General features: G+C 35.6%; 4 protein-coding genes and 1 long non-coding RNA gene across 5 annotated transcripts in view; 2 read left to right on the top strand and 3 right to left on the bottom strand.

Moving 5' to 3' along the window:
- The window catches only part of LOC123011628 (synaptic vesicle glycoprotein 2B-like), a 57,839-nt gene extending 51,485 nt beyond the window's left edge, over window positions 1-6,354 (bottom strand). Inside the window, exon 1 of the mRNA XM_044409162.1 lies at window positions 6,238-6,354. Within this exon, the coding sequence (XP_044265097.1) occupies window positions 6,238-6,309 (72 nt within the window). The 5' untranslated portion in view covers window positions 6,310-6,354. The remainder of the gene's footprint in view (window positions 1-6,237) is intronic.
- On the bottom strand, window positions 1,823-5,232 carry LOC123011631. The gene is made up of 2 exons (XR_006413159.1): window positions 2,543-5,232; window positions 1,823-2,485 (listed from the first exon to the last, which is right to left on the bottom strand). It is a non-coding gene; the product is annotated as an uncharacterized LOC123011631 (long non-coding RNA).
- LOC123011626 (DNA-directed RNA polymerase II subunit RPB1) lies at window positions 5,945-13,829 on the top strand. Its single transcript, XM_044409156.1, has 7 exons — window positions 5,945-6,110; window positions 6,474-6,894; window positions 6,949-7,110; window positions 7,164-7,455; window positions 7,508-8,577; window positions 8,634-11,186; window positions 12,483-13,829. The coding sequence occupies exons 1-7, from the start codon at window positions 6,033-6,035 to the stop codon at window positions 13,604-13,606; spliced, it is 5,700 nt and encodes a 1,899-aa protein (XP_044265091.1). The 5' UTR covers window positions 5,945-6,032; the 3' UTR covers window positions 13,607-13,829.
- Window positions 13,830-15,040: 1,211 nt separating this feature from the next.
- Window positions 15,041-20,147, top strand: LOC123010727 (tRNA (cytosine(34)-C(5))-methyltransferase). Its single transcript, XM_044407811.1, has 10 exons — window positions 15,041-15,180; window positions 15,238-15,318; window positions 15,369-15,746; window positions 15,791-16,143; window positions 16,194-16,381; window positions 16,431-16,575; window positions 16,627-17,243; window positions 17,300-17,467; window positions 19,213-19,302; window positions 19,889-20,147. The coding sequence occupies exons 1-9, from the start codon at window positions 15,124-15,126 to the stop codon at window positions 19,290-19,292; spliced, it is 2,067 nt and encodes a 688-aa protein (XP_044263746.1). The 5' UTR covers window positions 15,041-15,123; the 3' UTR covers window positions 19,293-19,302; window positions 19,889-20,147.
- Window positions 19,310-26,730, bottom strand: LOC123010726 (centrosomal protein of 104 kDa). The gene is made up of 10 exons (XM_044407810.1): window positions 26,570-26,730; window positions 26,359-26,523; window positions 25,880-26,311; window positions 25,621-25,832; window positions 23,280-23,584; window positions 22,741-23,226; window positions 22,558-22,689; window positions 22,297-22,510; window positions 21,952-22,247; window positions 19,310-20,091 (listed from the first exon to the last, which is right to left on the bottom strand). The coding sequence occupies exons 1-10, from the start codon at window positions 26,607-26,609 to the stop codon at window positions 19,689-19,691; spliced, it is 2,685 nt and encodes an 894-aa protein (XP_044263745.1). The 5' UTR covers window positions 26,610-26,730; the 3' UTR covers window positions 19,310-19,688.
- Between the last annotated feature and the right edge of the window lie 65 nt (window positions 26,731-26,795).

Genomic DNA, 26,795 nt, shown 5'->3' on the forward strand with positions numbered 1-26,795 from the left:
AAGAGAAAAGTCACTTTATAGTTTTGACACTGTCATCATTTTGATTTGCTTTTGCTTTAGTTTTTATCAAAATTCGAAAATTTTCTGTTTAATCTCTTTCAGCAAATGGTTTCCAATAGGTTTGATTCGTTTTTCTTAATTTTTCTCCAAATTTATGAACATGTATGGCAAAATATTAAATTAATAAATTGGTTGTCGTGATTATGATATACGGTTATGATACGGTGAAACACAAGGTAATGATACTAATAGCCATTGTTGCAGACGAAGCAGCAGTTCTTAAACAAATAGTGTAAAATTAATAATTTCCTTTAACAACGTGTATTTTTGTATTATATAGCGTATTAGTTTTCTTCTACCGTAAATATCCTCTCATTTAAATTTTAACCTCAAGACCATAAACACCCTGTATTTACCATTTTTTCGAAAACTCAAATTTATACTTACATTTATTTTTACAGTATTTCCGTGTCATCGAATCGTTTATGGATGGCACGGTACGCAAAAAAGTAAATACGGCAAAAACCCAGGCAGATAGGTCTTGCAAAAACATACTGACACAATTTAGTCACGTCCTTCACCTGCATGCGGCCGTGTTTACAATTTATTGGCAAGTGAATTTCCCGTAATTATCGTCAAAAATGGTGCAGTACACTAATCCGGAGTTAACAGACATGGTGCTGATCTACGGGGAAGCTTTATCGAATGCTGCTGGAGAGATTTCGCGGTCGCCAAGTTCAAATTTAGAAAATCGGTGGATAGGTCGTAATGGACCAGTTTTATGGCCAGCTCGTTCACCGGACTTAAATCCTTCTGACTTTTTTCTATGGGACCATTTAAAACAGATTGTGTATGAGACTCCAGTTAACACCTTCGAAGAATTAACTGTTCGTGTGAATAATGCTGCCGAGTCAATTCGACGAAATTCCGACATGTTGGTGAAAACTATGGCTCGAAGGGCACAAGCATACATCGATAACGGAGGGCGTCATTTCGAACATTTAATTTGAAGGTTAGTGCCCTTGATCAAGTGTGGTGCGTAACTTGGAATGTCACTCACACTTACTACGAATAAAAAATTGGTTTTTGCTTGGCTATCTAAGTTTTTATCTTCTTTCGCTTTTAATGTACGCAGGGAGGCATTGGCGGGTACTAGAATTTACGTTCAAACTATTTAAAATTTTATCTGGGTTTAAAAACATTTTTCGAAAAAATGGTAGACAGCAAAGTAATTTGTTTTGATGAGTTCTATCACCGTTTAAATTTTCTTAATGCATTTCAATAACATACTTCTATATGTTTCAGAACTTGCGCCCCAGAGAAAAATGCCAAGTAAGATAAGATACCAGGAACATGGAAAAAATGTTTCAAAAATTCTATCTGTCGAAGAATTTGACCCTTTTTGTGTCTATTTAATATTAGCGATGATCTTTTATATGTTTTTCATAATTATTCAGTAAAGGTACAAAAACTTTACCAGTAAAAGTCACAAATAACCTTAAACATAGTACAAATTTAGGATATAGCTTCCTTGTTTCCTCTTCTAACAGTTTGCAACAAAAAACATGGGAAACTACTTTTCTAACTGCACAGATACATTTTTGGGACAAAGTACCGCACGATGAGTTAATTGATCATAACATTAAAATCTATGTCCCCAAACACATGCTCTATTAGAGCTTCCAGACTATAAACCAAATATTGTTGAGGTATTTCAATTAAATCTTCTGTAACACCAAAATGAACATCATTCATTTTCGCTGTTGCAACAGTGTATATCAAATAAGTACCTTAACTTACAGGTAAATGAACAAAAACACGATTAGCCCGTCACACCAAACTTTTATTTAAACATAACGCGTTTCAACCACAAAGTGGTCATCCTCAGGTGAGAATAACACAGGTACATAACTAAATCAGCAGGTGTGACAGTCAACAACTTTTTTCACAATTCTGCACAACACACATACTACCTACACCGCACAGCATATTTTACAGGTAAAGACACGTTGAGTATTTAGGATAGATTAAACACATAGTATTTAGGATAGATTAAGATTATTATACGTTGTACCATTTCAATCGCCATTCTGTCAGTTTTCATGTTTTAAAGTGAAACTTTTATACCATCGCCTCAAAATTTTTCGTCCATCTATCGCATGTCGCATTACAGCGATTTTCGTTTGCAATGTTGAAGAATTTTAGCTCTAAACATGTCATTAGGATCTACTTGCTACACAGATTCGTCTTTTACACAGAAATCAAATACTATAATCGATAAGTAAGCATACAACATTACAATTTAAAAGTCATGAATATATTGAAATGGCACATGGCAAACACAAAAATTTTGCCCCCAAAATTCTTATCAATTCTTATCCATTAAGCATCGTAGATATCGGTTTAGAAATGTTGCTGCCATTCCAGGCCACGCCATAGCGATGTAGGTCGTTCTCTTGTCACATGTTATAAAGATACGTTATACCTAAAGATAAATACCTCCTGGATCATTCACATAAAAAAAAAATATTTGCAGTATTACCCGTTTGAATGTACTCGTACTCTTGTAAAGCAGCTACTATTGCATTATATGCTACCACTTGGTCACGATTTAAAAGGGCAACTGCTTCGTCAATTTCTCGATTGTCGTCCTTTGCGCTTGTGTTTCTTCCAATATTTTCGATAAAATCAGCAAAGATAAGTGGCACTAGTCGCAAAAGATTTTCTTCTAGTGTGTTTTCAGGTAATCCTAAGTCTTGCATGGATGGAATTGTTGGCAAAGTGCTTCGTTGTGAGTACATTTTTATGGGGCGCGAGTTCTGTGAAACACCTGTTGTAACGTGATGTGATCGAGGATGGGAAAGGGCGTGCTTGCACTACCAGTTCTAGTGGGAGACTGACTTTATTTACAAGCTAATACAATATAGGCAACCAACTGTACATCCCCCTTTTTTACAATAATTATTAACTACAAGAATTATAAACTTAATCTTTTAGGTCGCTTGATTGGCCGACCAAATGACGAAACAACATTTTCTCTGTTTTCTGTTTCTGATGTTGTTTCGTACTCACTCGATTCAGTTGTTTCACTGTCACTTGTTTCACTATTTTCACTGTCACTATCACGTGGATTGTCTATTCTCTCTTCTTCCCTTTCATTGTTGACGACATCGTTATGTATGTCCTTATCTGTGTTATTATCGTCTATTTCTATGTAACATTTCCCAAGTGGTTGTTCCGTGTATTTCTCACTTCGAACAACACTATCTCGAGGTGAAAACAAAGAATTGCTTAACGGTTTTATAAATTTTCTATTTCTTACTAGAATTGAATTATTCTTTGTTTTTACCTTGTAACATCTGTTTCTGAATTTTTCTAAAATTATTCCAGGAATCCATACGTCATTTGGCTTTGTTTGAACATATATACTTTAGCATTTATTTCTAATTCTTTTAAGTCTTTTTTAAATTTAATAAACTTATTTTTTATTATCAATTCTGTGAACCATTGTTCCTGTTTCTGCCGTATTTCGCCTAACTTTATTGAACCAACAAAGAAATTATTTTTAATTGCGGACTCGTTAACTTCATGGACACTATTTTTATTTTTACAAACTGACTGAAAATGATTTCTTTTTTTACACCAATTACAGATTTTACCAAATGCCGGACATTTATTTATAGCATGATTTGTACCACACTTTTTACAATTATTAATCATTTTATTTACGTTACCACCGACGGCGTTCGCTGACGTTGTCGTTATAACTGTCGGTGCAGGTTTTCTCGTCTTTTTGGCACGAACCTCTTCAATTTCCATTCCAACACTTCTTTCGGACTCCCTCGCCTCGATTGCTCCACTTCTTTCTTTAGAGGTTTCTATAATTGTGCATAATTCTATTGCTTTGTCTAGACTTAATGTGTCATGCTGTAGCAATTTTTCTCTCATCAAGTTGGCGTTTGGATTGTTAACCCCACATATTATCATGGATTTGATGAGTTCTTCCTTTAGGTCTCCTAACTTGCATTTCATCGCCCTGCCGATTGACTAAATTAGAAGGCGGCTTTACAAGAATCCACTTGTTATCGAACAGTGTAATTCAGTGGTTAAGCAAAATTAACAGTTTATAAAGATGGTTGTGAGTTTTGCAGCTGGGTAATTATACTGTACTAATGCAAATTGAGAATCTATATATATATATCGCCCTGCTTTTCAATTCCGTGATAAATTGTTCTAAGCTTTGCTGTGGTTGTTGTCTGTACGCGAAGAATTTATAACGTTCGTACGACAGGTTTTCCTTAGGCAAAAAATGAGCTTCAAATTTCTCCAACAGTGGCTGCAGTTGATTTTTTTCTTCTTCTTCGAACATGAAGGTCGTGTAAATTTTGAATCCTTCCTCTCCGATGTAATGAAGAAGTTGAGCGCACTGTGTTGCCTGGTCTTTTTTGGAAACTTCACTTGCTATTAGATAATTTTCAAATCTTGCTTTCCACAGTCTCCAATTTTCCGCGTTGTTTCCTGTGGTACTCATTGGAGCTATTCCTCGATTGTCACCCATTTTAATTTAATTTAGTTTAATTTACTGACTGCGATTTAATTTAGATTACTGACTGCGCCATGTATCGTGATGTGATCGAAGATAGGAAAGGGCGTGCTTTCAGTGCCAGTTCTAGTGGGAGACCTGTATTTAGATATGACATTTTGTATTTCATTGTCAATTAATGTTGGTAATTTTCATGTAATTTTTAAATTTATTGAAACTTAACAAATACTAATTTCGCAATAACAAAGACAATACGCTCTATTAGTGTGACGTCAGCAAGGTACGTGACTGTACCTTTGAAGCTAAACAAATAAAAGTTTATTTCTTGAATCCTGGACGTGTAGGGAGATTGTTTCTAAGGAAATAGTTGCTATGAAAAATGTGTGTCGTTTCGTAATGGTTTTAACAATTGTAGTCAACATTTCTGTAATTTAATCTGTTCTAACCTCACTTTCTGTGTACTTCAAAAATATGTGTACAGCGTTGCCAGAATGTTGCAAACGACAGGAGTGGATAGGTCGTACCAAAACAAAACAAAATAAAATATATTAACATTCACATAATGTGTATTTGCCTGAGAATATAAATTATTATTTGTTTGCAAGTAAATATAAATATCTAGTAAAAAAAATCGGGTATCAATTTGGTACTCTAGTATCACAACTGGCAACACTGTATGTTTAGCTTCAGTACAGTCGCGTCTGTGACGTCACCTCTAATAGCCCGTATACGCGCTATTAGTCGTGAAGTCACAGACGAGACTGTACTCAAGCTAAACATGCAGTTGTGATATTGTACATAATAGTATCAAATTGATACAGTCCGATCAAAAAGTCTTCCTATCAAGTATCTAGGCGTTCTAGTTGAGGACGTATGTTGCATGGTAGTTCGTATGTTATCTAGATGTCAAAAAATTATTTTATAAAAATTAAAACATTGAGCTAATTAAATTGAATTATTCTATGAAATGTCTCAAAACAAACTAAAATGAGATTTTGTTGGTGTTTATTCATAAAAATCGTTCACCACGGTTTCCTGTCATAATTTACATAACAAATATTTTGACATTTCTCATTTGTCATTGTGACCTTTTTTCTTCCACAGACATACGTTTTAAATTTCTACGCTTGCTTTTTGACTTTTTGATCGCACTGTACTACGACACCGCTTTTTAGGAAACCTAAGTTTAAAAAAAGCATTGCTAACAAAGTATGCTTATTTGTTTAGCTTCAAAGGTACAGTCACGTACCTTACTGACGTCACACTAATAGCGCCTATTTCAATCAAGCCAAACATTTATTTCTTGTAAATTTGTTCAACCTTGACTTGCCCATATCAATTTATTATCTCCGCCTCTGGTTTGGCGTCGTTCTTTGCGCATGCGTTAGCAATTAATAAAGAGAGGGAAATCTGCTTCGAGAACCCGCCACAGCGCACAATAGAGCGCAACGCTGGAAAGGAACACAGGAGGCTTGCGTTCGCCATCAAAATGGCCGCAAGTGACAGTAAAGCTCCGCTTAGAACAGTGAAAAGAGTGCAGTTTGGCATATTAAGTCCAGATGAAATAGTAAGTAAACGACTCGTTAGATGGTCAGGTACATTTTGGTATAAAAATTATCTCGCAAAAATAACAAATAAGCCTCAAAAACTTAAATTGGATCCATGATTGGGAAACCATCACTGTTGTATCCTACCTTATTTATAAATAAGTTCATATTTACAGTTCCCACTGAAAATTCGATTTTGATGCGTGGTAGACACTTCATAATGTTTCAAATCCACGAAAATTCAACTGTGACCATTATAAAAAAATGTAACTTAACGAAATTTTTCCCAAACATGACGTATGGAATGTTGTTACTACCAACCTGTAGAAATTAAAATCACTAAGTTGGCGCGAATTTTAAATTATTATTTTTTTTGTTCGTAGCGTCGTATGTCCGTCACTGAGGGCGGCATCCGTTTCCCAGAGACCATGGAAGCGGGCCGTCCTAAAATGGGGGGTCTTATGGACCCAAGACAGGGCGTCATCGATCGTCATTCCCGATGCCAGACTTGTGCAGGCAACATGACTGAATGTCCTGGACATTTTGGACACATTGATTTAGCCAAACCCGTTTTCCACGTTGGTTTTATAACAAAAACTATAAAAACGCTTCGATGCGTTTGCTTTTACTGCAGTAAATTACTTGTAAGCCCCAATAATCCTAAAATTAAGGAGGTTGTGATGAAATCAAAAGGACAACCTAGAAAAAGATTAGCATTCGTTTATGATCTCTGTAAAGGGAAAAACATTTGTGAGGGCGGTGATGAAATGGATGTAGGGAAAGAAGGGGAAGACCCCAATCAAGGTTGGTAGAAATTGCTTGCTTTATATTCATTTTTTAATCAATCTTGATTTTTAGCAAAGAAACAAGGACATGGTGGCTGCGGGCGCTATCAACCAAACATCAGAAGAACAGGACTTGATTTAACAGCTGAGTGGAAACATTTAAACGAAGATTCACAAGAAAGGAAAATTGCTTTATCAGCAGAAAGAGTATGGGAAATACTAAAACATATCACAGGTAAAATCAATGAAAATTATGATAATAGTTGTTAATACAGTTTATTATTGCAGATGAAGAGTGTTTTATCTTGGGTATGGATCCTAAATTCGCGCGTCCTGATTGGATGATTGTCACAGTGTTGCCAGTTCCACCACTTCCAGTACGCCCAGCTGTGGTTATGTACGGCTCAGCGCGAAATCAGGATGATTTGACACACAAATTAGCTGATATTATTAAAGCAAATAATGAACTACAGAAAAACGAAGCTGCCGGAGCTGCTGCTCACGTGATCGCAGAAAATATAAAAATGTTGCAGTTTCACGTGGCAACATTAGTCGATAATGACATGCCGGGAATGCCTAGGTAAATAAATAAACACTTACTTTATTTCATTATTACATTATAATTTTTTAAGGGCAATGCAGAAATCGGGAAAGCCTCTCAAAGCCATCAAATCTCGTCTTAAAGGCAAGGAAGGTCGTATCCGTGGTAATCTTATGGGTAAACGTGTGGACTTCTCAGCTCGTACCGTCATCACCCCTGACCCTAATCTGCGTATCGATCAAGTCGGAGTACCTCGTAGTATCGCCCAAAATTTAACATTTCCAGAAATCGTAACGCCGTTCAATTTCGACAAAATGTCTGAACTAGTCCAAAGAGGCAATTCGCAATATCCGGGAGCGAAATATATAATCCGCGATAACGGAGAGAGAATAGATTTAAGATTTCATCCAAAATCTTCTGATTTACATTTACAATGCGGTTACAAAGTTGAAAGACACATCCGAGATGGCGATCTGGTCATTTTCAACCGTCAACCTACGTTACACAAAATGAGTATGATGGGACACAGAGTCAAAGTATTGCCTTGGTCAACATTCCGCATGAACTTATCGTGTACTTCGCCTTACAATGCCGATTTTGACGGCGATGAAATGAACCTTCATGTTCCTCAAAGTATGGAGACGAGGGCCGAAGTCGAAAATTTACATATTACACCGAGACAAATTATTACTCCACAAGCAAATAAACCCGTCATGGGTATCGTACAGGACACACTCACGGCTATCAGGAAGATGACAAAAAGGGACGTTTTTATAGAAAAAGAACAAATGATGAATTTATTGATGTTTTTGCCCATTTGGGATGGCAAAATGCCAAGACCGGCCATTTTAAAACCTAAGCCATTATGGACGGGAAAACAAATTTTCTCGTTGATTATTCCCGGAAACGTTAACATGATTAGAACACACTCTACACATCCAGATGATGAAGATGATGGACCGAATAAATGGATTTCACCTGGAGATACTAAAGTTATGGTGGAACATGGAGAGTTGGTTATGGGGATTTTGTGTAAGAGGACATTGGGTACTTCAGCCGGATCTTTGCTTCATATTTGTATGTTGGAGTTGGGACACGAGGTCTGTGGCCGGTTTTATGGTAACATTCAGACTGTCGTCAACAACTGGCTTTTGCTTGAAGGTACAGATACTTTTTGTGTTAAAAAATGAGTGATAAACATTCTTATATTTCCACAGGTCACAGTATTGGTATTGGTGACACTATTGCCGATCCACAAACCTACTTAGAGATTCAGAAAGCCATCAAAAAAGCCAAAGAGGATGTCATAGAAGTTATCCAGAAAGCACATAATATGGAACTTGAACCAACTCCGGGTAACACGTTACGACAAACATTCGAAAATCAAGTCAACAGGATTCTAAATGATGCTCGTGACAAAACTGGAGGTTCCGCTAAGAAATCTTTAACTGAATACAATAACCTAAAGGCTATGGTCGTGTCTGGTTCTAAAGGTTCTAACATTAATATCTCCCAAGTTATTGCTTGTGTAGGTCAACAAAACGTCGAAGGTAAACGAATTCCTTTCGGTTTTCGCAAACGCACTCTCCCTCACTTCATCAAAGACGACTACGGTCCCGAGTCTCGTGGTTTCGTTGAAAATTCATACCTGGCCGGTTTAACCCCGTCCGAATTTTATTTCCACGCCATGGGAGGTCGCGAAGGTCTTATCGATACTGCGGTTAAAACCGCTGAAACTGGTTACATCCAACGCCGTCTCATCAAGGCTATGGAATCTGTAATGGTGAATTATGACGGAACTGTTCGTAACTCAGTCGGTCAACTCATCCAGTTACGTTATGGAGAAGACGGTCTTTGTGGAGAAATGGTCGAATTTCAAACACTTCCTACTGTGAAACTGTCAAATAAGGCATTTGAACGTAAATTCAGATTTGATCCGAGTAACGAGAGATATTTAAGACGAGTATTCACTGAAGAAGTGATTAAAGATTTGATGGGTTCTGGTGAAGTCATCTCCGAGTTGGAAACCGAATGGGAACAACTACAAAAAGACAGAGAAGCTTTGCGTCAGATTTTCCCCAGTGGTGAATCTAAGGTTGTACTTCCGTGCAACTTGCAACGTATGATCTGGAACGTTCAAAAGATTTTCCATATTAATAAGAGGGCACCGACGGATTTATCACCCTTGAGGGTTATTCAAGGAGTCCGTGAGCTTTTAAATAAATGTGTCATCGTAGCTGGCGAAGACAGACTTTCGAAACAAGCCAACGAAAACGCCACACTTCTGTTCCAATGTTTAGTCAGATCGACTCTTTGCACTAAATGTGTGTCTGAAGAATTTAGATTAAGTACAGAGGCATTTGAATGGCTAATTGGTGAGATTGAGACTCGATTCCAACAAGCACAAGTCAATCCGGGCGAAATGGTCGGTGCTTTGGCTGCACAATCACTCGGCGAACCTGCCACTCAGATGACACTCAACACTTTCCACTTTGCTGGTGTATCTTCAAAGAACGTAACATTGGGTGTGCCACGTTTAAAGGAAATCATCAACATATCGAAAAAACCGAAAGCGCCTTCTTTGACAGTGTTTCTAACCGGTGCTGCGGCCAGAGATGCCGAAAAAGCCAAAAACGTTTTGTGTAGATTGGAACATACAACGCTAAGAAAAGTTACCGCAAACACTGCCATCTATTACGATCCTGATCCCCAGAATACCGTTATTCCAGAGGATCAAGAGTTTGTTAATGTTTACTACGAAATGCCCGACTTTGATCCGACTCGGATCTCGCCTTGGCTGTTACGTATTGAATTGGACAGGAAAAGAATGACTGATAAGAAACTGACTATGGAACAGATCGCTGAAAAAATCAATGCTGGGTTTGGAGACGATTTAAACTGCATTTTCAACGATGATAACGCCGAAAAATTGGTGTTACGTATCCGTATTATGAATAGTGACGACGGTAAATTTGGAGATGGCGCTGATGAGGATGTCGACAAGATGGACGACGATATGTTTCTGAGGTGTATTGAAGCTAATATGTTGAGTGACATGACATTGCAAGGTATTGAAGCCATCTCAAAAGTCTACATGCACTTGCCCCAAAACGATTCAAAGAAGAGAATTGTAATCACAGAAACTGGAGAATTCAAAGCCATTGCAGAATGGTTGCTCGAAACTGACGGAACAAGTATGATGAAAGTTCTATCTGAAAGAGACGTAGATCCTGTTAGAACCTTTTCTAACGACATTTGTGAAATTTTCTCTGTACTTGGTATAGAAGCCGTACGTAAATCAGTCGAAAAAGAAATGAACGCTGTTCTTCAATTCTATGGTCTATACGTAAACTATCGCCACCTTGCCTTGCTTTGTGACGTAATGACTGCAAAAGGTCATCTTATGGCCATTACACGTCACGGGATTAATAGACAAGACACTGGGGCTCTTATGAGATGTTCTTTTGAAGAAACAGTAGATGTTTTGATGGACGCAGCCTCTCACGCTGAAGTCGATCCAATGAGAGGAGTATCGGAAAATATCATTATGGGTCAATTACCACGAATGGGTACTGGTTGCTTCGATTTATTACTTGATGCTGAGAAGTGTAAGATGGGGATTCCCATACCGCAAGCTCATGGAGCTGACATTATGGCATCAGGCATGTTCTTCGGATCTGCTGCGACACCAAGTATGAGTCCTGGAGCCGCAATGACACCATGGAATCAAGGGGCGACGCCCTATGTGGGCAGTGCTTGGTCTCCACATAGTAAGTTTTTATTTTGCCTATATTGGTCAGTACTTGCTATGATGACAACTACCGATAATAGTAATTTTGATTTCACTTTTTATAATGAGGAAATTTTCATTTTTTAAAACAATCTCAGTGATAATTAAAGCTCGGATTATATGCAAAATGCAGATTTGTTATTAATAGGTATATCAACAAAATTGTAAGTTTTCTATGCATATCTAATGATTTTTAATTAAAATAAGCCAAATAAAAAATGCATATTTTGCATATTTTGCATATTTTGGCAACTTGGTGCATATTTTAGGAAATATTGCATATTTGTGCATATTTTCTTCAAATTAAAAATTTCAGTTCAAGTTAAAAATTGGACAGTTTATGAAAAATGATCCGATTACATAATATTTTAAAGAGAAAATAACCGATAATTCGTAAGCCAAACTCAAAAAATTAATACCCTGCTGAGTGTTTCCTTTTTTAATTGTATTGAACCAAGAGGTTTGTTTTTAAATCATTTGTTTCCAAAAAATAATAATTAATATAAATTAAAGTAATATAAAAAATGATCGTATTTTAAGAACAAAATTTTGTTTTGTTTTTGTGTTATTTGATTTTTGTTGTCTAAATTGCGATATACACATGTAAAAAAATAATTTAATACAAAGTAGATAGTTAATCCCTTAGATCATAACCTTCATGAAAAAAATGTTTTTTTTGGTGGGTTCCCATTTAAAAAAAAAATATTTTTGTAAAACTCAAAAACAAAATAAAAATTTCGAAAAATTTGATTTTTGATAAAACATCACATATTTGTAGAACTTTATAATTCATCAATTAGTTTTTTCAAAAAATAAATACTTTAAGCAAAAAACGTTTGACTTTTTATTGTTCAAAATTTTACACATCGATGCATATTTGGCATATATTGGAGCATATTTCTTAATATTTTGTGCATATATATGCGCATATTTTACGATTTTTTCGTGCATATAATCCGAGCCTTAGTGATAATAATAGAGTACAAATCAAAAAAAAATAAATAAAACAAACCGTAAAAGAATATAACATTAATTTAAAAAATTATTCCTTTACAATGAAAAAATTCTTTCGCATATGTTTTTTTTTTTACTGACTTTCAGCGTTGGAATACATAAGTTAAAAAATAATAATTAAAAAATAATTTTGAACACGTAGTATTGTATGAAATTGGAAATTTGCCATTACTATAAAGATTGAGATAGAGATATATAAAAAATGAGATAAATATGCATTTTTGCAGTCGGCGGTCTACTAATCTATTTACATTTTTATTAGATTTAATGGGAAGTGGTATGACACCTGGAGGACCAGCATTTTCACCCTCTGCCGCTTCAGACGCCTCCGGAATGTCCCCTGGCTACGGCGCTTGGTCTCCAACTCCTCAATCTCCAGCCATGTCACCATTTATGGCCTCACCTCATGGCCAATCTCCCTCATACAGTCCTTCAAGTCCCTCATTCCAACCGACGTCACCATCCATGACACCCGTATCTCCTGGGTATTCCCCGACATCTCCCGGATATTCCCCAACGAGTCCAAATTACAGCCCCACTTCTCCAAGTTATTCCCCGACAAGTCCCAGCTACAGTCCCACATCTCCTTCATACTCGCCAACATCTCCAAGTTACTCACCAACAAGTCCGAGTTACAGTCCCACAAGTCCAAGTTATTCGCCTACATCGCCAAGTTACAGTCCAACATCTCCGAGTTATTCACCTACGAGTCCGAGTTACAGTCCGACTTCACCGAGTTACTCGCCTACAAGTCCGAGCTACAGTCCAACATCTCCAAGTTACTCGCCGACAAGTCCGAGTTACAGTCCTACGAGTCCAAGTTACTCGCCCACGAGTCCAAGTTACTCGCCCACGAGTCCGAGTTATTCACCCACAAGTCCGAGTTACAGTCCTTCGTCTCCACGATACACTCCAGCTTCACCGAGTTACTCGCCGACGTCTCCGAGTTATTCTCCTTCGTCACCACAGTACTCCCCTGCGTCTCCAAGTTACTCTCCGTCGTCACCTAAATATTCACCCACGTCTCCTAGCTATTCTCCGACGTCTCCTTCATTCGCAGGTGGAAGTCCGCAGTATTCTCCCACTTCTCCGAGTTACTCACCCACATCTCCCAATTATTCACCATCGAGTCCACAACATACACCAGCTGCAAGTTCACGGTACTCACCGTCGTCACCTAATTATTCACCAAGTTCGCCAAGTTATTCACCGACGTCTCCTCAATATTCACCACACAGTACAAAGTATTCACCTACTTCGCCTACTTACACACCGACGTCGCCGAGTTATTCACCAGCTTCTCCAGCGTATTCACCTCAACCACCGAGGTATTCGCCGTCGAGTCCCAGCTATTCACCCACGAGTCCTAGTCAGGATCAAGACTAGTGATTTTAAAGTGGTCATTTATACTTTTTTAACGTTATATTTAGCTATTTGTTTGGGTTATTTATACTTTGGAGTAAGTTTTTATAGTGACAGAACTACTGTAAGTAAAAGACTGTATTTTAAAAAATTGTTTATGATTTTTTCTTTATTTGAGAGTCTCTTGTATATAGATATATTTTATTATGTCATACATGTTAAATTTATTCAATAAAAGTTGAATACATAACTTGGAGATAATTGATCCTTTCCAAAATACCATGTGAGCATGCCCAGAGATCGTATCAGGAAGGATGAGCACGATTTTCTTCTCCAATAATTTCCCGATTTAGATAAAACAGAAAGGTTATGGTGATTAGATAATGGGTTGCAGAAGAAAAAATTGCTCATACTACAATCGACGGGTATGTCATAAGCATCCTTCAGTCTTGCAATAATCCTTTTATTTGTATTCACTTATTCAGACAGAAGATTACGACTCGAATGTACCGAGTTATTACGACTCCTGGTCATCGAAGTACTATTCATATTATTCTCAATATGAACGTCCAATTTCCCCCCTTGACTCACCCTTACTGACACCATACAGTCCGTCTCCACCTCCTTACCACCCGTCATATCGAATACCTTCTCCAATCTTCGCCCGCAAATCCCCCTCTCCCAGTTGTTTAGACTCCCCGACCACTCCCCCGCATTCTTGGTCTCCCAAGTATTCCCCAATTTTACCGATTCCCTCCCCGTCTCCCCCATACAGTCCTTTATCACTTCGCAGTCGCAGACCTTCGTCTCCAGTTTCTCTCCCGCCATCTCCCTACTACTCACGCTCTTCCTCCACTTATACTTTTTCTTCACGCACTTCTTGCGATTATCCCACACCCTCCCCAACGCGTTATTCGCCTAGAGATTACACTTACTTATCTCCTGAATACTCACCAGTTTATTCCCCAACATTCTCCCAAGAGGAAATGTTAACGTCACCAGACTATTCCCCAACAATTCCCAAATATCTTCCAAGGAATATAAATAAATCAAGATATAGAACAGAATCTCCAGCTTATTATCCCCTTTATACTCCGTCATCTCCAGTGTATTCTCCCATACATTCAAGAAGAAATTGCATTGAAGATACAGCACAGTCTCCATTCTATTCGTCGAGAAGCTCGGTATTTTTTCCAACATCGCCATCATTTTCGTCGACAACTTATCCAAGCTCAGGATGAATTTGTTAAAGTTGTTCTTATTGCTGTTACTTAATTGTTACACATGCACAGCTGTTTGACCCAATAAATTGAAAAAAGTGTTTAGCTTTTTTATTTAAAAATTTGCGCTTTTTTGATAAAAGGCACCAACCTAAACATTACAAATGTTACTAAAAACGTATTAAGAAACTGTATTTTAGTAAATAAATCGATTGGTATTGCTGTTAACCACGTGGTAAATCCAGCAGTTGTCAGTTTTTTGGGTTAGGTGATTTTAAAATTCTGGCTCTAATTTATTTTAATATACGAACATTATATAAAATGGGGCGCCGAAAACCTGGTTTTAGGAAAAATCACCAGTTTTCCAACCAAAAACAAGTAAGTTAAAGTAATTACTAGGAATCTTTATAACATTTAATTATTTACTGAAACTAGGAGGGGCAAAGCAGTGTAGACACTCGCAAAGCTTACAACGACATAATAAAAGAAAATGATAAGTTTGTAAAATATTACGAAGTAAGTAACATTAGGAAAGAAAAATACAATTTAATTGAAGCTTATTCAAGGTCCAAAACGTATGCAAGAAAGAGGAATATGATGCGTTTATAACTAGTTTAAAGACAGACTTACCGGCGACTTTTCGCATAACTGGGTCTAAGGGAGAAGCTCATAAAATGTTAGAGATTGTCCAAGGCCAGTTTATTAAGGATTGTTTAAATCAGGGCGACTATGAAGGGAAGCCTCCAAACATATTCCCTCTGCCGTGGTATCCAAATAAGTTAGCGTGGCAATTGGAACTGACACGGAAAGATATTAGACGGTGTGAGGCCTATTACAAATTACACAATTTTTTAATTTCTGAAACGGAGCATGGAACAATTTCACGTCAGGAGACAGTCAGCATGATACCACCTTTATTATTGGACGTCCAACCACATCATAAAGTAATTAATGATAATTAAATGTTGCAAATTGTGATAGGTGATAGGTTTTAGACATGTGCGCCGCCCCTGGGTCGAAAACAGCACAACTTTTGGAAATGTTACACGCAAATGATGATCCAATTCCCTCAGGCTACGTTATCGCAAATGATGTTGATAACAAGAGGTGTTATATGTTGGTCCACCAAGCTAAAAGATTGAATTCGCCTTGTGTGGCTATAATAAACCATGATAGTGCGATTTTACCAAACTTATCAGCGTCTTTACCTGATGGATCAGTTGAACAAGTCCAGTTTGATAGGGTTTTATGCGACGTTCCATGCTCTGGAGATGGGACTTTGCGAAAAAATCCCGATATTTGGATGAAATGGACTCCCGCAAATGGGTTAAATTTACACGGGTATAATTTCCGGATGTTTTGTTTGTATTTTTTAAATAATTGTGTTACAGAATTCAGTCCAGAATTTTGAGAAGGGGGGCTGAATTGTTGACAGTAGGGGGGCGATTAGTTTACTCAACTTGTTCAATAAACCCAATTGAGAACGAAGCTGTGATTCATAGATTATTATCAGAGACGGATGGAGCACTTCAATTGGTTGATGTCAGTAATTCTTTACCTGGACTCAAATATGTCCCAGGTTTGTAATTAAATTAAAATCAACTTTAGAATTCAATTGATGATTTTAGGTTTGGAGAACTGGCTAGTGGGGAGCAGAAATTTGGAATTTTATTCATCTTTCGAAGCAGTAGATGAGAAATGGAAGACGACAATAAGGCCACAAATGTTTCCTCCCAAGCCCGAGGATAAACATTTGTATAATTTGCACAAATGGTAACAAGTACATATTTTTTGTTTCTATTTTATAATTGTTATTGCTTACAGTATGCGTATTTTGCCACACCATCAAAACACAGGAGCCTTCTTCGTTGCTGTTCTTGAAAAACTCAAACCTCTTAGCTCTAAAGAAAAATCTTTCAAAACGAACGAGGTCTCCGATACTAATACTAACAACAAACGCGAAAATGAGGATAATTTGCCACAAAATCAGCGGAAGAAACGCCGGAAAGAAGGCTACAGGGAAGATCCTTTTGTTTTCTTTAAAGAGGAAGAATCAGTTTGGAATGACATCAAATCATTTTATGAAATTTCGGACGATTTCGATTCAAAATCTCTATTGACGCGTTGTCATGTCGGTAAAAAAAAGAACATTTACTTAACATCGAATGCAGTCCGCGATTTGGTTATACAAAATCAGACTGTCATTAAATTTATTAACACGGGTGTTAAGGCCTTTGTTCGTTGTGATAATAAAAACATGAAATGTGCCTTCAGGATTGCAAACGATGGACTTGAAAGTATTTATCCTTACATTGGAGATAGTAGAAAGGTAGACATTCCAAAAGAGGATTTGATTACATTGTTGTTGAATGATAATCCAGAGAAGTCACCACCCATTACGTCATTGTCTGAAATTGTGCAGAAGCAAGTTGAACATCTTAGTAAGTTTCTATAAATATGGAAAAGTTAAGCTAAAACAAATATTTTGTTATTGCAGGTCCTGGAAGTTGCGTTTTAATTTATAAAGAAGAAATTGAGGGTAGTGAAGTTCCTTTAATTATTCATATCAGTGGTTGGAGGGGCACTACTTCTTTGAGGTGTTACATGTCGCAACACAGCACAGTTCATCTTCTTCGGCTTTTAGGAGGCGATATCTCCAAATATGGTATTTTAATTTTTTGAAATAACGAAATTTTAACGTGAATTGCGATTTGATAAGATGCACCTATACAGGCTGTTCCGTCTAAACCCCACATTAGAACTATTGGGAGTTCGAATAATCGTATTTATTTGAAAATTGGTACATAGTCATAAACCATTAAGTCCTCCTAAATGAAAATATTTTCAAGATGGCGGCACTTCCGCTTATACCGGAACTCAACTTTCTTATTTTAAATGGAAAGGTATATTTTTTACTGTGTTTTTGGATTAATCGGGTTATTTTAAGGGAGATTTCATCAGCTTTGCCTATACCTAAATTTAGCCGTTTTTGAAATTTTTTGAGTTTTTCAAAAATTTTTGGATCTGCACCTTCCACTTTAAAAACCGGTAACTCTACCATTTTTTAAGATTTTAAATTTGTTTTTTTTTTTGGCGTTTGAAAGAGAAAGCTTAGATCCTTTTTCTGGTGTTTTCAAATTTTGAAAAAAAAAACATCCCAAAATTTGAAGGTTACTTTTGTAATAATGCAAATACTCATAGCTAACTCAATTGTTTCAAATGAAATACCCAAATTTTTATTTTACTAAATAGAAGAGAATTTAATTGTGCATTGATCTGTATTAACATTCCCTATACCTAAATTTAATAATTTTCAAGTTATGGACTTTTTTTTAATTCTACAGAAAATTTATTACTAGCCATACCCGTTTTCACATAGTTTGCTATGGAAATCAAAAATGTCAAAATTTTCTCTAAACAAACGTCAACAGTAAATTACTATTTGACAAATAGTGCCAAAATATGAAGAATTAAAGTTATGCAAACTTAATTATTATTGATAGGTTCTACCAAGCAATCATTATTTAAAGCTAACAAATGAGAAAAATTTATTTTTGTTTAATGAACGACATCATAATTTTGTTGCACTCTCCATAAATACAAAAAAAAATTAAATCTAAGTTTGAGTAGCTTTGACTCTCCATATTTTGGCACTATTTGTCAAATAATAAGTCACTGTCGACGTTTATTGAGAAACAATTTTGATATTTTTGTTTTCCATAGCAAACTACACGAAAACGGATGTGGCTAGTAATAGATTTTCGGCTGTCTTAACAAAAAGTCCATAACTTAAAAATTATTAAATTTAGGTGTAGGGAATGTTAGTACAGATTGATGCAGAATTAAATTCTCTTCCATTTAGTAAAATAAAAATTGGGGTATTTCATTTGGAAAAATTGAGTTATGGGTATTTGACTTATTACAAAAGTAACCTTAAATTTTTAGGGTTTGTTAATTTTTTTTTTTCAAACACCGGAAGAAAGATCTAAAGTTTCTCTTTCAAACGACAAAAAACGAATTCAAACTTTTAAAAAATAGCAAAGTTACCGATTTTTAAAGTGGAAGGTGCAGATCCAAACATGTTTGAAAAACTCCAAATATTTCAAAAACGGCTAAATTTAAGTATAGGGAAAGCTGATGAAAACTCTCTTAAAATGACCCGATTAATCCAAAAACGCAGTAAAAAATATAGCTTTCCATTTAAAGTAAGAAAGTTGAAACCGACTTCCGTTGTAACCGGAAGTGCCGCCATCTTGAAAATATTTTCATTTAGGAGGATTTAATGCATTTTATGGCAATGTACCAATTTTCAAACAAATATGATTATTCGAACTCCCAATACTTTTAATGTGGGGTTTAGACGGAACACGCTGTATAAAATACTAATAATAATTTATGAATTAAATTTAGATGTTAACAAGTTCAAGAAGGCGGAGGAGGAGGATGGAGAATCGAAAGAAGAGGTCAAGCCAGAGTCCGGGACTCAATAAAAGCATTCAGGTATGTACTTTTTAATATATTTGGAATAAATACGAATTATTATGTACAGAAAAAAGCATAAAATCCTTCGCAAAGGTCACAAAATTGCACATTAGTGTCTCACTTGACAGTTATCTTAAACAATATCACAAATAATTTGATTGGTATTTAATTTTTAGAAGAATTACCCTCCAACCCTTCATAAATCCTACCAACAAACAATAAAAGACAATAAAACTTTTGTCACTTTGTAGCGAACGAGTGCAAATAACATTGCTAACAACTGGACGAATGACACTTAATTGACTAAATCTAAATTAGAACAGTACGAAAAAGAGTCGAGGACGGTAAAAGAATTCGTGTTTTCTTGTGTCTACTATCGAAAAACACTGTGCGTTAAATAAGATTTAAATTTGAATGGTGACTTGCTTCTGGGCTTGCATTTTAATTCTAGTGTTTTTCGGACAAGGTTTCTCGCCCATTAGGTGTTTCTTCCAGCAAAGTTCCTCGTCTTCGAAGTTTTCGTGGCATAGGGGGCAGCGGTTGTAGCCTTCGACCAAGCCGCGACAGGTGCTCGCGTGATGTTTGATTTCTGATATTTTTACAGCCTCGGAACAATGAGAGCATTGGGTGTAGTTCTCGCGACGTTCGCATTCCATTAGGAGGTGTTCCATCAACATCGACACTTCCACCACTTGGCTGCATTCCTTGCAACGGACCAACATGGGACACGAGCGCCAGTAGTGGGAGTTCATGGAGTTGCTCACGGCCAGGATGCTACTCTCAGGCTGGTTGCAGAATATGCATTGCCTAAAATGTTATCAAAAAGTTGTGTTTTTTACCAAAATAGACATTTCATGTATAAAGCAGATAACACAGGGCGACAAAGAAAAAGTCATGTCGTTACAAATATCATTTTCTTCGTCTCAGTGAGACAAATCAAATGCACTAAAAAAAATTCAAAAAGTCCACACACTTTGAACTAAATATTTTTTTTTCTAATTTAAATGAATTTAAAATACTTTAATTTAAAAAAATCATTACTCAATAACTATTTGGCCGATTTCCTTCGAGTAAAAACCATTCTAAAGGAATGGACTTGCCCTTTAAAATGATATGCAATTTGAAATTGAATATTGGCAAACTTTTCTACGAACAATGTTCGAAGAAGTTCGAAGTAATCTAAGAAAAACCAAACGAGTAATTTTTTTTCTTTGCCACCATCGTTAGATCATCTTTTTATTAGTAAGAATCCAAATTTTTAAAATAATATACCAAGTAGTTTCTAAAATATCATTTTTTGAAGTTAAGGTTTGCTGTTCAGGTATTGCGCCAAATAGGAGAAATGCATGTTAATCTTTCTTAAAATTACATTTTTATAAAAGTATTTGTTTCAAGAGTCTTCTTTTGCTTAAAAATGGTCAATTGCACCTTCTTTGTTCTAATTAGAATAAACAAAAACTGTTTGTTTACTTAAAACAAACGAAGAGTACTTGCGTACTAATTAAAGCAAATAAAGAGTTTTTTTGTTCTAAAAATGATCACTGATCATTGAGCAAAAAGAATCTAGAAGTTTAAAGCAGTAGCTTTAAATATAAGAACAAATCTTTTTCAAGTTAAAATCACTTTCCATTCAGATTCCAACTTGTTCACTTTGTTCTATCTTTCTGAACTTTTTTTTGAAAATGTTTTCAGCAGAATGCTTTTTCATCACTTTCTACTGGTGTTGAATGCAATAAGTCAGTTGCTTCGTGTGCAACACGGAGAATGTACCAACAAAATAAATCAGGTCGCATTTAATATCACTCGTAAGTGATGAGAAAGCATTTGCTCAGGACATTTTCAAAAAAAGTTCAGAAAGCTAGAACAAAGTGAACAAGTCGAAATCTGAACGGAAAGTGATTTGATTTGAAAAAGATTTGCCCTTATATTTAAGGCTTGTGCCTTAAACTTATAGATCCTCTTTGCTCAATGATCGGTGGTCATTTTTACAACAAAAAAACTCTTTATTTGCTTTAATTAGTACGCAGGTACTATTTATTTGTTTTAAGTAAATAAATAGTTTTTGTTTATTCTAATTAGAACAAAGAAGGTGCAATTTACCATTATTAAGCAAAAAAAGAGTCTTCAAACAAATACTTTTATAAAATGCAATTTTAAGAAAGATTAACATGCATTTCTCCTATATGGAGCAATGCTTGATTAGCAAACCTTAACTTCAAAAAATCATATCTTGAAAACTACTAGGTATATTCTTTTCAAAATTTGAATTATCACTAATAAAAAGATGCTCTACACGATGGTGACAAAGAAAAAAAATACTCTAGGGTTTTTCTTAGATTATTACGATTTACTTCGAACTTCTTCGAACACTGTTCGAAGAAAAGTTTGCCAATATTCAATTTCAAATTTCATATCATCCTAAAGGGCAAGGCCATCCCTTTAGAATGGTCTTCATTTGAAGGAAATCGGCCTAATAGTTACTGAGTAACGATTTTTTAAAGTTAAAGTATTTTAAATTCATTTAAATTAGAAAAAAATTAATTAGTTCAAAGTGTGTGGACTTTTTAAATTTTCTCTCTCACTGAGACGAACAAAATGATATAAAATTTGTGAAGTTATAACATGACTTTTTTTGTCGCCCTGTGTAATTAACTAAACTATATTTACTTTTCCTCATCGTCCTTTTGGGAGTTGTTACTCGGTGAAGAAATGCTGGCAGAACTTGAGCTTTCGTTCTTGGCATTACCATTATTTTGGATGTTACTGCCACTCAGACTCTTCGAAATGGCGTAATTCTTCGTTTGGTTATTGACTTGATCGTAGTTGAAAATATTTTGGATGTTAGAAGTGCTTGGACATTTATTTAGCTCGGTGGGAGTTGGTTCTGGACTGAGATAATCGGAATTTGGAGGCAAAGAACACTGTTGAATGACTCTAGTCTTTTCCAACATTTCCTTCTTTCTCTGAAATTGAACTCAAAGTTACAGAGTTCAAAATTTTAAAGTAATTTACTTGTAAGTCGATTTTATCAAACTCGTGAAACAGTTGCCGGTAAAGTAGATTCCTTCTAGTGATATCATCGTCTGGTGGTAATTGTTTGCGAACAAGTCTGGGATTGACTTTGTAAACCAGGACGAGGATGCGCTCTGAAACTTTTCTTACAGCTTCTGCAGGATGGTGTAAACCACTCGAGCCAAATTCAGACAAAGTTCTACACGTTAAACCACTACAATGCAATGCTAAGTACAAGCCAAATGGCACTAGAATTGCTACCTCTGCTTATCAGTGGAAATTCCATGATTGATAATGAGTTGCTCAACCATCTCAGCTCTACTTAAGGCTAGTCTAGGATGAGTACTGCTGCTAACAGGTCTACTCAAATGAACAGGGATTATGTGTAGATCTCTATAACGAACTCACTTTAAGCAATTCTTTGCTTATTTACTAGAGACTTACCTGACGTTTTTACAGTCGGCCATTGTGAGAATAGTGTGTACAGCCATGTGGTGTATTCTAGCACTAGTATCACCTGATTTAGTGAGAAGTTCAGGAAGGAGTTTGTCGACACTTCTGGCAACTTCGGGCGGAGAAACTCTCCCGGGTACAAACTGAACGAAAAAAAGTCGAATAACCTCGTTTGCTAAATTATATACTGAAAAAACTTTATCTCGAAGAGTGCGATGTAGGAGGAAAACTGCCGCTCTGGCAGTTTTATTCGCAGTATGCATTTTAGTGTTATCATAGCTCAAAAGCTCTTCTTTTAATCGGTTGAGGCCGTCCTCCTTGTCACAGTAGTGTTTTGAATAGAATTTTTCTACCAATTCGTTGCCAAAAACTACTATAGGGAGTGCCGCTTGCTTTTTCTCTCTTTCGGTCAATTTTGAAGTTGTCTTAAAATCATTATCCATTTGACACTCTCGTAAAAACTCATTCGTTTGCGAACTGAAACGAGTTTGATTAAAATTTCCATTAAGATAAATTAGTACATCTTTTACTGTCTCAGTGCTGGAAGTGGCTTTTCTTCGTACATTTCGTAAGTCGATTTAACTATAGCACCTGCAGATTTATTCCTTCGACGAAATGAACCACGTGTTTGGATGTTAGTGGGGCTTCCGGTACTTGGCGATCCTTTTTTGGGACTTTGGTGTCTTGGCACGTGCAAGGGTGAAACTTGTGTTTGGTTTATTTGGGGTGAGTTGGATCTCTTGTCATTGGCCACACGGAGAAGAGTCGGAGATAAAGGGTTTTTGCCAGAAGGGGCCTCGGTTTCGTCAAGACATTCGTCGTTTTTTGGACAATACTAAAATTAATAAATACGTTATGCATAAGCATTTCACCAAAAAATAAAGTAAAACTTGGAAAAATGCACACTTGAAGTTAAATTATACAAGACTAATTGTGCTGTTTTTCAACTACTATTTCTATTAGCTGTTACTGCAAAAAATACACAGAAGATAAAGAGAAGTACCATGAGGTTCATAATTTACTTATTTTTTTTTTCTCTTTAAAATAAACATATTAGCATTTTACCTATTACTAAGACAAGAAATTCATTTATGATATTTGTTTGTTTGTAAGAATAGAACATCAAAACTATTAAAAAACAGTGAAGGGGTTCTAGTAGTTTTTTTTATAATTAAGTACTATTATTAAATGTTTGTTGCGGATATTAAAACACACCTTCATGATTACTCGGTGTCAGTTACGCACAAGGTGTGCCAAGTCTTCGGGCGTAGCAAAAATTTATGAGTATTATTATGGGTATAAAAATAAAAATATACAGGTGTTCCGTTTTTAATTAAAATTAAATTAAATTAGTTTCACCGTTTAGGACGCCCCTGATTAAAAATTTTGATTTTTACATAGCATTTTTTGAAACTTGTTTATAGGAAACTTTTGTTTTAAAATTGAATATTCTATCATCTATTTAAATTTGTAACAATAAAAACGGTACACCTGTATACAGTTGGAGACAAAATACTTTGGTCGTCAATGTCACTTTAAGCTTTAAGACTGTTAACCTTATTTTTAGCTACTGTCAAGTTGTATGTACATATTTTTGATAGGAAAATATAATAGCTGTCATTAATTTGAAATTGTCATTTATTTTAACGTTAAAGGTTGAATTAGATTAAAGTGTCAGAAAAGTGACTACCAAAGTATTTTGTCTCCAACTGTACAAAAAATTGAATCTTATATAAACATTTTATGGAAAATTGAGTTATGTAAAACCACCACATAACTATTCCACAAACAAATTTAGTTTGTTTTTTGTTTGACTACGTGTGTTGAAGATAAAAAGATACAAATTTTGAAGCAAAATTTCCAAAAGGGGAGACCTTTTCATAAAAAATCTAAGGTCAAATTACTGTTTTTTTTTCCTATTTCTGAAAAGAAATACACCATTTTGTAAGTATTAATAGGTAGGACAAATCCTTTTTTTAGTTTTATAAAATGTATTTTTTTTAATTTTATTATTGAAAACAATACCTAGTTATTTATTATACAAGACGATAAAATTAAATTTTATAATATAGCGTCGACGCCTCGACGCTAATATGCTTGAAAAGATAATGCAGATTTTAGCGTCGTGTACAATATAAAATTTTATTCAACCCTCACTAATTTTGTAGTCAATAAATATCGACCAATTTATAAATGTCAAAGTAAAATTCAACAATAAAATCTAATGTCAAAGATCGTTAGCAACTAACAACCGCAGATATACAACAATGGATGTATTTTTTTATCATCTAGACGATAAAATTTCATTTTAACATGAAGAAAAGAATAGATGAAATTCAATTTTAACATAGAGGATTGAATAAATAATATTTTGAGAAAAATTCCCCGTTCATAAATGTTCTTTGTAAAAATTAATAAGACACATTCAAGTCTTATCTTTTCCACTAAATTAATGCTTTTTTTAAGTATTTCCTATTTAAAATTGTTAATTGATCTAAAATAAGCCAGCTTTAAAACAAAAAATATATAAAATTTGGTTTTATTTTGATTTCCATGTCGCCGCTTCTGGATTTATAATTGAAGTATAAATATTTTTTCTCTCAATTAACTTAGGTCAATTTTAAGGATAATATTTTGGGCCATATTCATCAAACAACAGAGATAAATCGAAGCCATTTCGGCATACATTCATTAAATTTTCATGCACTCGTTACTACGTTTTTATTCGGGTTTGGGTGAAAAAGATAATTGGTGTTTTACAAAAATATCCAGTTTTAAATTCAAATTATTTGGCAATAATAAGCTAAAAATTTTGAAACTTTTTAGTTAGTGGAGGAATTGCATCCTTTACTGGTAAAAAACCAAACTTACCCCATCTGTCTCCAGAAGTTGCTCAACGCAAAGTTCTTGATAAATGGACGTCCTGAACTCGTCCATTTGATTCTTCTTATGACGCGCTCTTTCGTAATCTTCCAATTCGATGGCGTGCCGTTTTTCTAATTCATATTTTCCTAGTTTTTCTCCCGCTGATCGGAGGCTCTCCATTGCGAGTTTCAATTTACGAGCATATTCAAATCTTTCACCTAGAAATACACACACAAATAATTGTACACTATTTGTACACACTTACTTATCACAGCCAGACGTTTCTTTGTTTCCATTTCTCTTATAATTTTCGCGACATCTATATCGACATACATTTCAAAGGCCAAATCTTCATAAGGCGACCAATACTCCGGGTCATTCCCCACATCGTTAATTTTTTCATCGTTTTCAGGACTCGAGTGTCTCCTCACGATAATTTCAGTGCCGAGTACGTTCACTGCAATCAGACTCACCTGATTGTTATTATTGTGAGAATTCGAATGGTTTTTTCCTAATTTTAGTTTAACGAAAGACGCAGTGGTGGTAGGGACGTTCGCAGACTTCAATTCTCTACTTTTAAACCCTGTACTCTGGTTATCAGATAAGGTAATGTACCCTAAGTAATTCCAGGTAATTGATGCGACATCATCGATCGTATTGGTGTCTTCATTACTCGAAAATAACTCAATTTTAGAAGCTACAACACTAATTGAAAACCAACTCGAAACAAACCCAATTACTCACGAATGAGATATTGATGAGCTAATATTTGTATCTTGTTCAAACAACACCTCTTAGTTAACTGTATAACAACTTCCTGAGGATATTCGCAGTTTTTCGCCGACTGCCATCCCTTAACCGTGGGTCCGTGAGTATTTAATTCAGTAGCCCGATATTTGGGGTCTTCACCTGCGAAAAATACATAAGGGAGGACATTTTAGGTATCTCTACTTACTAGTGACGTCGATTACAGTGAAGTCGATTTTCTTCGGCATTATTGAAGCCGAGTTCTTTGCGTTTAACTCATTTCTGTATAAGTAATTAATGTTTTTCACGTTGTATTGATTATTTTCGTGACATTCTCACGTGGCTTGGAAAATTCTATTGAGAAGCATTTCCTCTACTTGTTTTATTGATTTTCCAGGGTTGTTTTCGCGCCACCACATGGAGGATTTAAAAAT

Source organism: Tribolium madens, unplaced genomic scaffold, assembly GCF_015345945.1.
Source record: "Tribolium madens isolate multiple individuals breed KSU strain unplaced genomic scaffold, Tmad_KSU_1.1 Scaffold_91;HRSCAF=231;Tcas5.2_LG7, whole genome shotgun sequence".
Classification (NCBI taxonomy): Eukaryota; Metazoa; Arthropoda; class Insecta; order Coleoptera; family Tenebrionidae; genus Tribolium; species Tribolium madens.